Source organism: Arachis ipaensis, chromosome B02 (genome assembly GCF_000816755.2).
Source record: "Arachis ipaensis cultivar K30076 chromosome B02, Araip1.1, whole genome shotgun sequence".
NCBI lineage: Eukaryota > Viridiplantae > Streptophyta > Magnoliopsida > Fabales > Fabaceae > Arachis > Arachis ipaensis.
The window spans coordinates 12163503-12177593 of NC_029786.2; the positions used below are offsets into that span (position 1 = coordinate 12163503).

Consider the following 14091-nt stretch of genomic DNA (forward strand, 5'->3'; position numbering starts at 1 on the left):
CCTATGGTACAGGGTATTATGAACTTTCCAGGATCCTGTCTCTTTTGAGGCAATGTCAGTTGATCCAGATCACTTAGTTCATTGATGAACAAGGGAGGTTCAACTTCCCAAGCATCAATGCCAAATAATTTGGCATTCAGCTTCATGATTGCACCAAGAAACTTGGCAGTTTGCTCTTCAGTAACATCCTCATTCTCTTCAGAAGAGGAATACTCATCAGAGCTCATGAAGGGCATAAGGAGGTTCAATAGGATCTCTATGGTCTCTAGGTGAGCCTCAGAGTCCTTTGGTTCCTCAGGGGGAAGCTCCACAGAAGATGCCTCTTGAGTACTGTTGGATGCAGCTTGCATTCCATGCAGACTCTGAGAAATCATATTGACTTGCTGAGTCAATATTTTGTTCTGAGCCAATATGGCATTCATAGTATCAACCTCAAGAACTCCCTTCTTCATAGGCATCCCATTACTCACAGAATTCCTCTCAGAAGTGTACATGAACTGGTTATTAGCAACCATGTCATTGTGTTGCACGTGCAGAGGCCATTTGTGGAGTTGAACGCCAGTTTTTGTGCCAGTTTGGGCGTTTAACTCTGGTTTTGGATCTTTTTCTGGCGCTGGACGCCAGATTTGGGCAGAAGGCTGGCGTTGAACGCCAGTTTACGTCGTCAATTCTTGGCCAAAGTATGAACTATTATATATTGCTGGAAAGCCCTGGATGTCTACTTTCCAACGCAATTGGAAGCGCGCCATTTTGAGTTTTTTAACTTGTTTTTTGACTTCGATGGCTCGGTCCGGTGACATTTTTCTTCTCCTTTGTGCTACTGGTTTAGCTTTGGGGTCCACGGCTAGACGGTGAGACATTAGGTCGGGGTTTATTCCCGGCATGTCGGCCGGTGTGAATGCAAGCAGGTCTCTATTTTGTTTCAGGAGTTGAGAGAGCTCCTCTTTGAGGTCATATGGGAGGTTCCTATTAATGAAGGTGTATTCATCCTTGGTCGGCCCTATTTGTAGTTTTTCCATATCCCCTTCTGGCTCTGGCCTGGGTTGGCCGTCTTGTCGGGCATCCAGATCGGCTAGGAATACTCCGGCCGCATCTCGTGATTTCTTCCTTAGGGCTAGGCTGGTGTTGTCGCATTCGGCTGCGACTTCTCGGTCCCCGTGGATGGTGCCGACGGAGCCGTCGTCGGTTCTGAATTTCATAAGGAGGTATTTGGTAAAGATAACTGCGGAGAAGTCATTGATTGTTTTCCTTCCGAGAATCACGTTATAGGCTGTGGAGTCTTTTAGGACTACGAATTCAGATAGGATTGTCTTCTTCTGGCTGCTCGTTCCTATGGTGATGGGAAGTGTGATTGAGCCATCTGGTTTGAGGAAGTTGTCTCCGAGTCCCGTGACGCCGTGGCGGTGTGTTTGGAGGTTGTCGTTGCGGAGTCCGAGTTTATCGAAGGCTCCTCGAAAAAGGATGTTTGAGTCTGCCCCGGTGTCTACCAGTATCCTTCGTACGAGTCCTGTTCCAATTCTCGCTGAGATGACGAAAGGGGCATCCTCGGCTGAGGTGCCGTGTTGGCAGTCCTCTGGTAAGAACGTTATCGTATTGTCGGCCGCGGAGGTTGGGACTTGGTTCCTTACAGCCATTATCTTGAGGTCTTTCTTCATTGTTAGTTTTGACTTGTTTGATACGTCTTTGCCTGTGATGACGTTTACTATGATGGTTGGATCTTCCTCTGGGCTTTCCTTCGGGGGTTGCTTTTGGGTTCTCGGGTTACGTCCTTCCCTCTCCGGCGACCTGTCTCTCTCCGCGCGTCTCGGTTCTCTGATGATTTTGGCAAATTCTGGGAGTTTGCCGTCTCGTATGGCTTGTTCAAGGGCGTCTTTAAGGTCGAAACAATATTGTGTTCTATGACCGTAACCTCGGTGGTATTCGCAGTAAAGGGTCTTGTTGCCTCCTGTCCTTTCTTTGAGTTGCCGGGCTTTCGGAATGATGCCTCGATCTGCTATTTGGTGGTATACGTCGGTAATTGGTGCTGTCAGGGGGGTGTAATTTGAGAATTTGCCTATTCTTGGTGGTCGGCTGGTCGGCCTGGGGTGGTCCCGTTGATTCTCTTCGAGTGATGGGTTTTGGTGAGAAGCCGAGTTGCCGCGCTGGGCGTTGCCGTGCTGCCGTTTATTGGCGGCGACGACCTGGCTGACTTCTTCGTCGTTGATGTAATCTTTGGCGACGTTCTGGATCTCATGCATGGTCCATACCGGTCTGGTGGTGAGGTGTTTGCGAAAATCTTCATTCATTAGCCCATTGGTTAGGCAAAGGCTCGCGACGGAATCCGTGAGTCCGTCGACCGTTAGGCATTCGTCATTGAAGCGGTCGAGGTATTTTCTTGTGGATTCTTCTTGTTTTTGCGTGACCCCTAGTAAGCTGATGGGGTGTTTGGCTTTGGTGATCCTAGTAGTGAACTGGGCCATGAACTTTCGTGTAATGTCGTGGAAGCTGGCTATGGATCCGTTCGGGACAGACGGCGCCAATGTACGAGATGTCTCTGGTACGGTTTGAAGGGTGGATCGGGAACCCGCGGGCGAAACTGGAACCGGATTGCTTGACTGGAACGATGGGGGGTGGTACCTGCAAAGACACTCCGACGCTCAAGTCAGAATGGATCTAAGAGGCAGAAAGTGTGAGGAATGAATGAATACCTGGGGGGACCTGGGTCCTCTTATTTATAGGTGACGGTGGATATCTTATCTTATCTTATTCGGTTAAGATAAGAGAGATATTTGGGTTAGAGGCTTTGAAGGGCCGGTGTTTGGGGCCTTTGTGTTGGAGCGGGTCGTCCCCGGGTAACCGGATATGCGGGATCCGTGGGTCGGATCCGTAACACCTCTATAGTTATTTTTAGGCAATAAGTTATTGATGTCTTTTAAAATAATATCAAAATTGTCGAATTTAGTCTTCATATATAATTTTGAAAAAAATTATTAGTGTAGAATCTACCAATGTATATAATAATAGCTAATTCATTTTCGACACCGAAAACCATACCTTATCTTTAACACCCCTCGCACATGTGCACACATGCGCATATATATTATGAAAGAAGTTAACTAGGTTGGATCAGTTTCATAACCCAACTTTGTAGTTGGAAGAATGTTTTTACCGAATTTTCTTGGACCAGTCCAGCAAATTAGTAGTCACTTTCAAGCCCCATAGCCTCTTCCACTATACATATATAATACTAAAAACATTATTTGTACATTAAATAANTGTGGCTTATTTATTTAATTATATTTTAAACAAGACAACACTTTTATAGTTTAGACTAATGCATAATATTTTGTTATTTATATTGATTTAAATATTTGATGTTATTAGACAATATTAGTATTGATTGTGGTTATGCTTTAATTTTAGAGAAGGGTTGGTTCTTGTTATATTTTTCTAAGTGAATTTTACCATGTCAAATAATGGTTGGAGTTTTAGAAATTTGGATATTTTCACATGCTAGCTTACAAGAAGATATTAAGGTAATGTAATGTTAACGACCCGCTTTTCATCCGGTATAATCGTGGCCCGAAAGTGTTTGGGTTTCATCGAATTTAGGGCTGGGTTCGGGTCTAACAAATAGGCCCGGTATACATTTCGGGTTGGGTCTGAGTCACATCAAACCCGATTTCACCCGGCCCATGAACACCCCTAGTGGCCATATCCTGGCACTCTTTTGGCACGCTTTAAAGTGTGGCCAAAAGGTTTTTGAAAAATAAAACGAGTAAACACCCAATTCGGTCCTTGTCCATTTTCATGAAGGACAAAGCGATCCCTGTCCAAAAAAAAGGACACTTCGACCCTCAACCTTTTTATTTTGAGATAATACGATTCCTCTGTTAAAAAAATTATTTAAATAATAATAAAAATTAGTTTTGTGGGGGTTTTATTTATATTTTATGGGGGTTTTAAACCTCCACAAAATTATTTTCAATAATATAACCCATTACTACCACTAGTACCATTACCTTCTTCATCCTCATTATTATCGCTTCTACTTCTATTATTTTTTATTGCTTTATCATCATCATTATCTCCTCTACCGTCCTAATCATCAGTACCAATATTATCAACATTAAAGTTCTCTTTTTTCATTTCTTATTCGATGTTATTTTTTTCTTTTAAAAGGTATTTGTACTACAATTACTTTTTTTTGCGACATCATTTTTATCCATAAGTTTCCTTCATTTAACCACCATCGGTGAAGGTATTTTTCAAAAACAAACTTATTAATAGTTTACGGAGGTTTAAAACTTTCACAAAATATAAATAAAATTACCACAAAATTAATTTTTATTATTATTTAACGAATTTTTTAACAGAAGAATCGTATTGTCCCAAAATAAAAAGATTGAAAATCGAAGTGTCTTTTTTTTTTGCCAATTCTATGGTGCCTATGAGTTTTTGCCTAAATTTTGCCTAACTTACTTTTTGTAGTAAGTTTTAATTTTTTAAAAATTATTTATTCTTATATCTTTTAAATTAAATAATAACTTTTAACCCTTTTAAATAAATAAGCACCACTTTTTAAACACCATAGCATTCACCTTTTTTTTTATAAGCATTGGCTTGTCTTTTGTGAAAATGGAGAAAGGTTGGGTTGGGTGTTTATTACTTTATTCAGATAAAACCTGAGTTAAGCTTCAATGTAGTCCCTGAAGTTGCACTCGAACCTCATAGTAGTCCCTGAACTTAAAAATTCCCCAAATTCATCTCCGAACTTGCACTCCGGGACTCAAAGTTGTCCTTCCGGCAATTTCTAGTCAACTGACGCAACCGGAAGGCTGAGTTGGCAAGCTTAGTGACACGTGGGCGTTACGGCTAGCTGATGTGGTAGAGTAAACTCTCTTGAATCAATTTGGTCCCTCAATTGAAATTAATACCCTAATCCCCAAATTTGAAGCCCACAGTGCTCACTCTGTTCTCTTCTCTTCGATTCTGTCTTCTTGTCTTCGAGATGAACAAAGTTGTTTCACTAACATTGAAAAGTCTGGCAGCAACAGCTCTTGCCCCCAACGAAGCATTTCTTCAACCAAAACCAATACCCTTTTTAAGTTATTATTGCTACACTCCTTCCTGACAGATGAACTAAATTTAGGTACCATGGATTCTTCAAGAATGTGAGCAATGTGGTTCTCATACTCATCAACATATGTATCCAAGTAAAGTCCATTTCCAATATCATCATAGAACTCTGTATTTAAAAGTTTTCTGTCATTGTCTCGTTTCAACCTCACGTTCAAAGGGTTAAATCCCAAAACGGTAAACGCCCTGGAAAGTGGATTCTCCATTGACGAAAGTTCAATAAACCACCATTATCCATCTCATGAATCAAACTTTTCACTAGATCAAACCGTCTAGACCTACAATACCCCGCTATAAGTACTCTGAAGGTGGAAATATCAGGCGGCGTCCCCCTATCCATCATCTCATTAAGAATGTGACGAGCATGCTCTAACAGGACTACTTTAAACAACCCGCTTATAAGAGTGTTATAAGTATATATGCGCGGCACCAAGCCTTCTGATAGCATAAGAGACAAATAATTCATAGAGTTTTTCATGTTTCCTTCGCGACAACTCCAACCAATTAATATCCCATATGTTACTTCATCAAGTTTAAAGCCTATGTTTTCAAGTTCTTGCATAAAAAATCCTGCCATTTTTACATTATAGCTGCTGCACAAAGAATTTATAACTCTATTGGTAGCCACTACACTCTGGACACGCTTTACTTCGACAAAGAAACTAAGCAAATCATTGAAGTCCTTCTTCTCACAGTATGCAAAAGCAATCTCATCGAAAACGAAGCTACTAACCTCAGGATTGAAAGGCAACACCTTCTTGACAATGTTCCTTGCTTCCAGAATCTTTCCATTGCCACAAATTAGTATCACCAAATTCTCCAACGTTTTCGCGTTGGCACAATTCAATTTGCCACAGAAATCCAGCATATCAACTGAAATTCTAAATGCAAGCTCTGTTCTCTGTATTCTCACCAAAAGATCAACAAGAACATGGTAACACAACCGCAAAGAAATCATACCGTGACCCCTCATAAAATCATACACAAAAACAGACCTTTCTAATTCTTTCATGTTAACATACCCTTCAATCAGATAACTGAAAATCTCATGATTATCCAATGAAATTTCTTCACCCTCCAAGTCAAATAACAAGCCATCAGCTTCTCTAAGCATCCCAACCTGCACAAGCAATGATGCCATGACCTCATAAGAGCACAAGAGATTCTTGAAACCCATGTTTCTCTCACCACACAATTTGAAAATCTGCTACAAAGACCTAACCTTTTCGACATGAACCCCAACTCTGGCACACTCAGATTGATAACCAGATTTTACTGTTGCTCACATTGCTCCTAACTGTATTGCTCGCGCTTGCCATAACCGATGGGCTTCAGAGAGGGAGAAGAGAAGAACACATAATCGAAGAGAAGAGAACAGAATGAGCATTGTGGACTTTAAATTTGGGGATTAGAGTTTTAATTTCAATTGAGGGACCAAATTGAGTTGGAAGAGTTTACTTTGCCACATCAGCTAACCGTTGTGAGTCCCACATATCACTAAGCTTGCCAACTCGCGCCACATGTCCAGAAATTGACAGAAGAACAACTTTAAATCCCGGAGTGCAAGTTCGGGGATGACATTCTCAACTCTTACCGTCACTCTCAACTCTCAACCCTGGAAGAGCTCAGATCCTCGCCGTCACCAGCACCGTACTCGTCTCCGCCTCGTCACTAGGGTCGCCCTCGTTTACCTCGTCGCTAGCGTCGTCCTCCTCACCGATCTCCTCTGCATCGTCAGTGTCGTCTTCTCTGCTCTCCTTCCTTGTCGTTTCGCCTTCCTTGCCACCATGCCCTAACCCTCACCATTGCCTTCCTTGTCATCGCGCTGCTACATCCCCTCCACCGCGCCTCCGCCTCGCATCTGCTACATCCCTCGTCTCTGCCATTCCCTGCTCCTTCTTATGTGCTGGTTTATGGCTGCTCAGTCTTCTCTGTTCATTGGTCACTGATTCTGCTGGTATGTTGTGAAGGTAAAGATTTTCCCTCAACTAATTATTGTACTTTGTTGCTGAATTAAATATCAGATTGCTGAATTAAAGATTTTCCCTCAAAATGAATAAGTTCTTTTCAGCTGTGTATGTGGCAAAATTTTAATTTAAGTCCTAACAAACAAATTCTCAGGTCGTTTTTACTGTTTTATTTTTGGTAGAATTTGTGTATGTGTAAAATTGGGAATATTATCAAATAAAAACTAAATTCTCTGCTGTACTATTTTTCTCCTTTCTTGAATGCTTTTGCAGCATGACTTAATTTAAGTGTTGATGACTTTAGAGTAGTATACTAGTGTGAGATGCATATGACTCAATGTACATTGTGTTTCTTGGGGTGACAGAGGGATGGGGAGGAAAAGATTTTTATACTGCTATATTTTTTACTTTGTAGGGTGATGCATTATAATTCTTAATTTCTTATAGCAGTATACCTATATGCAAGTAATATGCTTGTTGAGATTGTAAGGATCGATTTCTCGCGACGTTAGTTCACAAACTGGAAACCTCACATAGATGAATTGATATTACTTTATATGTAAGAAAATGTGGTGTGAATTTCAATATGAGACTCAGTTATGTTGAGTATGTTCAGGGTTTATATGCTGCATACATTGACTGCTAACTCTATACATCAGTAACTACTCATAGCTAAATTACACTTTACATAGCTCGTACTAAATCTGGGCTACCGGCAGCTATTAAGCTCCTGATAATTTAGCAATTACCCCTTTGGATTCTTAAGTTTGGGCCTCGTGTGTTAATAACTTTGGGATATCCATTTTCTGTCATAATAGAACCAACTGGTACGTATTTCCTTTCTTTTTCTCACCTAAGAGTAACATGTGGCTGTTTATATATGCATTATTTGAAATTTTAACCTTTTTCGGCATTCACTTTCCACAATTCGGGGCTCTCACTCACAACATTAGGAACATGCACAATCCCTTGCATGTGATCTAAAAGTTGCTGTCATTTTCTCATTAAGATATGCTGAATGGATTTCTTGTTTTTATTTAAGTTACCTTAGCTTATATCATGGATACAAGGACGTTATGAGTTTTTACCGCATGTGTATATGTTTCAAATGGACTTTTACTTAGTCTTTGCCCTACGTTTTCTCTGACCTGTTTGGGAAAAATTGCAATGCAGAAAGCAGAGGCAGGAAACGAAAGAGTGAAACTCCAATTAAGGTGCACCATCATTTTGAATTTTAATGTGTATGGCACTGATTGTACACTTTGGTGTCTGATTTGCACTCTCATTTTAAGTAATATAGGGCACTAATTGAGCACCAGCAAATCTTTGAATTTCATGTAAAATGTGCATTAGCATAAATTGTCATTCAAATTAGTTGGAATGGAAATATGTAACTTTTATCTCATATTTCCCGAGGGGTGAGATGAGGAGATGGTGCTTCTAAAGTCTTTTGGCTATATGGTATAATTTAATTGATTCGAGGTTTTGCTCACTGATAGGAAAAACCAGAGGTCCCTCCTGACAAGCTTGTCAGCATTCAGATTCCACCAACTCTAAGGAAGCAATTAGTTGATGATTGTGAATTTATCACCCATCTGGGCAAGGTAGTGCTATTATTTTATATACATTAGTTTTATTCTTATCGGTTTTATATAACCAACATGAATTTAATTCCTTTACAAGCAAGTTGATATAATTGTTACTCAACACAATTTTTCTTCAAACAGTAGAAACCTTTTTGTCATTTTGAAATTATTGGACCAATTATAGATGAGTTATTTCTTAATATATAATATTTGTGATCATAAACTGAGGTAGCTAAAATGCTTTTGAAATCTAATGAGATGATCCTGGCAATAGTATGTTAATTAATTTAATTTGAAGACCAACATTGGTATTTTTATCAAGCAAGCAATAATGAAAGCATACAAGAATTGATCTTGCCTGATTATAAATTAGAAAAAACATTAGAATTTCTAATAGAGGGAAGATAATAGAATTAACCTTATACGTACACAATTTGTTATTAATTATTGGAAGGGAAAGGTAAAAGGAAGAAATTTGAAGTACAACATTTTTCTGCCGATCCCATGTGTTGCAGAAATAATGCTGCGCTGCACGTGTATGTATGGCAGAGATATCACCTTCTGAATCCATAAATTATGCGAGTTTTCATATGCACAGCTGCCTGATGCCTACGACTACTTGGCACTGCACGTGACTCGAAATATTCATCAAGTTTTAACACAGTGCACTTGGATACACTCATGTAAAAATTGATAAGGAATGACCATTTGATTCTACCGAACTAATTTGAACTCATTCCAGTTTTTAACCGAGTAGTTTTCTTTTTTTTTTCAAGTGATGATAATTGCATGGATATGAGGTGGGTATGGATAGTGATAGTTACATTTTATATTCATTCCAAACATACATTTTATATCCATTCCAAACATACTTTATATGTTTGAATTTTAATGTGTATGGCACTGATTGTACACTTTGGTGTCTGATTTGCACTCTCATTTTAAGTAATATAGGGCACTAATTGAGCACCAGCAAATCTTTGAATTTCATGTAAAATGTGCATTAGCATAAATTGTCATTCAAATTAGTTGGAATGGAAATATGTAACTTTTATCTCATATTTCCCGAGGGGGTGAGATGAGGAGATGGTGCTTCTAAAGTCTTTTGGCTATATGGTATAATTTAATTGATTTGAGGTTTTACTCGCTGATAGGAAAAACCAGAGGTCCCTCCTGACAAGCTTGTCAACATTCAGATTCCACCAACTCTAAGGAAGCAATTAGTTGATGATTGTGAATTTATCACCCATCTGGGCAAGGTAGTGCTATTATTTTATATATATTAGTTTTATTTACAGAGTTGAACCGTTGTCTTAATTCCTTTACAAGCAAGTTGATATAATTGTTACTCAACACAATTTTTCTTCAAACAGTAGAAACCTTTTTGTCATTTTGAAATTATTGGACCAATATTTTTATTCTTATCGTTTTTTTTTCTGCAGCTTGTTAAACTTCCTCGCACCCCTAATGTGAATGACATAATGAAGAATTATTTTGATTACAGATTGAAGAAATGTGGCTTGTAAGTTCATGCTGAAGCGCCCACCATTAAGCATTATCTTTAAACATTTTCTGTTGGAAATCAGAGTGTATGGTGAATTATTTTGATTATTATTTCAGAATAATTTTGGTGGGAAATGGGTGGGTTGAGAAGTTTAGATGGTAGCTTTTGGTTTTTAACATGGTATTCAACACTGCTACTACTACAAATAATTTCAGTGGCATTGTAGCTTGTAGGCATTAATTAAAATTGAAAGGAAGGGGGTCCATAAAGGTTGAAGTTAAAAGGAAAACAGAACTGGGTCCTAATGCATTTCCCCATCAGCAATCAGCAGGTACCTCTTATTTGTGTCTCTGCCCAATTTCTTCCCTCTTTAATGCAAGTACTTCTCCAACTTGTAGCCCAGCTTCTTTCATTACCCGGGCTGTTGTAAGTTGTAACTCACTCAAGTCCATCCAGGTGGCTTCCTAACGTGCCATTCCTTCCAGTTCACGAGAGTTTGGGTTTGAGAGCCTCTAGGTGTGGCAAGCAAGTATGGCAGCTGGCTGAGGTTGGAGAGACCATGGAAGGGCAGGCGACTCCGACGGGGAAGACTTTTTTCTAGCCCTGGTTGCAGCACACTTCTTTTGCCTGTTTTAGGAGGTAGTGTATTTTAATTTATTTTATGGAGAATTCCAAAAACATAACTAATTTTGCCATGAAAGAACAATAATTCCTTCAGAATGGTTGCACAAGCTAAGGTTGATATACAACATCTTCTATTTATCACTTGGAGTGGGTTTTTTCCCCTTCTTGGTAATTTTTTTTTCTAATTAATCTGTTGTCCTTCTTCAGACTTTGTGTTGTTCTTATTATTATTAGCAACACCAGGATATACTTTAATTTGTTCATTTTATTAGTTACATCTTTTTCTTACAAAGTATGCTATTATTAATTATTACTACTATATATATAAACTGTACTTGTTTTGTTCTTCATATAAATTAAATAATCCAAATGTAGAAGAAGCTGGAGTCCTCTTTTAAAACAAACTAATAAGGAATTAATTATGGGGCTGATTTAAAAGTGATTTTGTACTTGTGTCTGAATTTTCTTATGTTCCCATTCTAGTATTATTATTATTGTGGATGAAAAAATTTCCACTTAAATGATGAGAAAATTTTCTTATGTTCCCGTTCCAGTATTATTAATTTATTATAGTGTTAAATGTTTGGAGCCACTTGAGGAGAGATAATTGTTTCATTTCATCTCATGATGAACATGTGAATAATTACTAAGAAAAAAGTATATATATCATGGCACTATTGTCTTCAACATTGCTGGTTTTTGAAGTTTTGCTTTGTTTTCTCGAGTCAAACAAAATGGCAAAATATAGTAACACATTGACCAACTCATTCTTCTTATAAATAATCTCTCTCTTCTATCGTCTCAAGATGTGACTGAGGATTGGGATCCAAATTAAGGAACATACGGAAAAAAAAAATTACTCAAGTCTAAGTCTATTTTTACATTAGTCAATATAAAAATTCATGCATCATACACTATACTATATATACATTGGTCAATATAATCAATGCACATTTCTTCTATTTTAATATTTACGCAAGTCTAAGTCTATTTTTGTTCAGACTATCGATAGTTATTTATCCACTAGTGCTGCCACTTCTTTATTTTGCTGCTCCTGTGGTACTATAATTATCTGCTACTGAATAGCTATTTGCTGCCGCTGCTACCTCTCTAATGCTGCTTTTGCTGCGCTACCACTTTGCTGCTGTTGTGAAACGGATTAAGACAGTAATTAAAGTTGGTTTATGCAAATTTGAATACATCTATTAATTTGTTATTGATGTTATGCGTGCAACTTAGTGCTTTCTCGAAACACTTATCACTTTAGGCCCTTATTTAAGCATTGCTGAAATTCAATTTTTTTTGTTATTTTATGCTAATGCCTTCAAAGTATTTTGGAGGCTTGCACAACATTGTCTCTTAGTTAATTAGGAAGCTAGATTCGCAGTTAGTCTCAGTAAGGACTTCAATCTAGAAATTAAACTTAGCTATCTATTTGAAATATATAGGTTTTCGATGGATGTGTCCAAGGACTAGATGGATACACCACGTCATGAGAAAGAATATCAAGTTGGTGTAGAAAGATTTTTACACTTTGTTTTCTCATCAACGGGAGTTCCTCAAGGGGAAGAAATTCAATGCCCATGTGCAAAGTGTTGTAATAGACTTTGGTTAAAGAGAGATGATGTATATGATCATCTAATATGCCACGGTTTTGTAGAAGGTTATAGGCGGTGGTTTAATCATGGGGAATCACTTGTTGCTATGGATATTGACAATGACATAGACGGTGAATATAATTGCAATGATAATATTGATGAGTTGTTACGTGATAGATTTAGAGATACTACACAAGTTGACGGACAAAACATGGGGTCCAACGAATGTGCAAAGGAATTTTATAAATTGGTAGACGAGGAGGCAAGCCAAGAACTATACCTCGGGTATAAAGGATTCACAAGATTATCCTTTACCATCCGTCTTTACTTGTTAAAATGCTTGCATGGTTGGAGTAATGCGTCGTTTACTTCACTCTTGGAATTATTGAAAGAAGCAATACCATATTTGAAATATTCCTGCTTCTTTTGATAAAACCAAGAATATGGTGAAGAACTTGGGTCTTGACTACTAAAAGATTGATGCATGTCGCAATGACTGTATGTTGTATCGGAACGGGTATGAGAATGACTCATCTTGTCATGTCTGTGGAACATCCTGTTATATTGAGCATCATGTAGAAGCGGATGATGTTACCTCATCTAGAAAGCCTCGCAAAGCTAGGACTCCAAAGAAAAAAAGGAAGGTCCAACCAACGGCACTTGTTCAAGAATGCGAGCATAATGGAAATGGGACAATGTTTGAAGTTGAAAAGAACTCTAAAACTAGGAATCAAAGGACTGCTGAACTTGATGCAATGGAACAAAATGACATAAATTTTGATGATGACGGAGAAGATATAAACGAGATGAGTGCAACTTCAAATAAAAAAGGAACGAGTCTTGACATGTATTTTAAGGTACATGAGATAAATTTGGAAGATGAAAAAGATGAGGAAGATGAAGAAAATGAGCTTGATGATGATGATGCAAATGATGCGGGTAGTGGAGGACAAGCTAGTAATGAAGGTACTTTTCTTGTTTACTTTATTGTCTAATTATAGCTTATATTATTTCTCAATTGAATTATGTTATTTTAATCGGATTTAAGCACAATAAAAAAGAAAATCCGTGGAAAAACTATGTGCAAAAGGCTTCATGCCACAGATTTTAATGATCGACGGGAGGTGAAATTTTTTCAAGGGCAGCCTATAGGTCTAACCAAGGAGGTTGTATCTAACCTCAACCAACTATTGGGCACCACAGTTAGAAATCCTAGTTTTGTGACTTTGTTATATACTAGTTGGTATGGTGTGCCTAAAAAACTCAAAGAGGACATGTGGGAGTATGTCAATGTATGTAAATATGGCATTATGGATAATTTTTTGTTAATTTATTTGTCACATTTTTTGTGCTAACTGTTGATATTCTAATGTGTTGTGTTGCATAGCAAAAGTTCGTTCTTCCCATAAGTTCAAAGCCTTGGATAATGCGGGCACTTTGTTGTGCATGGAAAAAATACAAATGGCAAAATAAAAATAGAACATTTCTTGAAGTACAACACAAAGAAAGAAATGATAAAGAACCGACCATTAGAGATTCTCGAGGTTCAATTTTGCAAACTAATTCGGTATTGGAGTCTTTCGGATATCAAGGTAATATTATCTTTTATTTCTTCCTATGTACCATCAAGCATACTATCATTAATTCTTCATGTTCCTAAACTTAGGTGTTTTGAAGAAATTTGACATGATATC

At 38.1% G+C, this 14091-nt stretch overlaps 2 protein-coding genes across 3 annotated transcripts; one reads left to right on the plus strand and one right to left on the minus strand.

Annotated features, from left to right (window-relative positions):
* LOC110268713 (pentatricopeptide repeat-containing protein At5g15280-like) lies at window positions 4408-7088 on the minus strand. The gene is made up of 2 exons (XM_021115478.1): window positions 6341-7088; window positions 4408-6238 (listed from the first exon to the last, which is right to left on the minus strand). Exon 2 carries the CDS (start codon window positions 6230-6232, stop codon window positions 5273-5275), a length of 960 nt encoding a protein of 319 aa, XP_020971137.1. The 5' UTR covers window positions 6233-6238; window positions 6341-7088; the 3' UTR covers window positions 4408-5272.
* On the plus strand, window positions 7346-13971 carry LOC107624946. 2 transcript variants are annotated; one of them, XR_002357104.1, is made up of 5 exons: window positions 7346-8299; window positions 8585-8689; window positions 10114-10193; window positions 10402-10506; window positions 10632-11698. XR_002357104.1 is itself a non-coding variant. In XM_021115481.1 (4 exons), exons 3-4 carry the CDS (start codon window positions 12898-12900, stop codon window positions 13868-13870), a joined length of 552 nt encoding a protein of 183 aa, XP_020971140.1. In that variant the 5' UTR covers window positions 10200-10506; window positions 10632-10814; window positions 12248-12897; the 3' UTR covers window positions 13871-13971. The 2 variants fall into 2 exon arrangements, 1 of the variants encoding a protein (XP_020971140.1); XM_021115481.1 differs by lacking the exons at window positions 7346-8299; window positions 8585-8689; window positions 10114-10193 and adding exons at window positions 12248-13363; window positions 13785-13971 and having other exon boundaries at window positions 10200-10506; window positions 10632-10814.

Excerpts from the sequence above, each read along its gene's own strand:
- LOC110268713 (XM_021115478.1), bottom strand. The coding sequence starts at position 6,232 with ATGCTTAGAGAAGCTGATGGCTTGTTATTTGACTTGGAGGGTGAAGAA.
- LOC107624946 (XM_021115481.1), top strand. The coding sequence starts at position 12,898 with ATGTTGTATCGGAACGGGTATGAGAATGACTCATCTTGTCATGTCTGT. Across the intron at positions 13,364-13,784 it reads AGGACAAGCTAGTAATGAAG|CAAAAGTTCGTTCTTCCCAT; the intron begins GTACTTTTCTTG and ends TGTGTTGCATAG.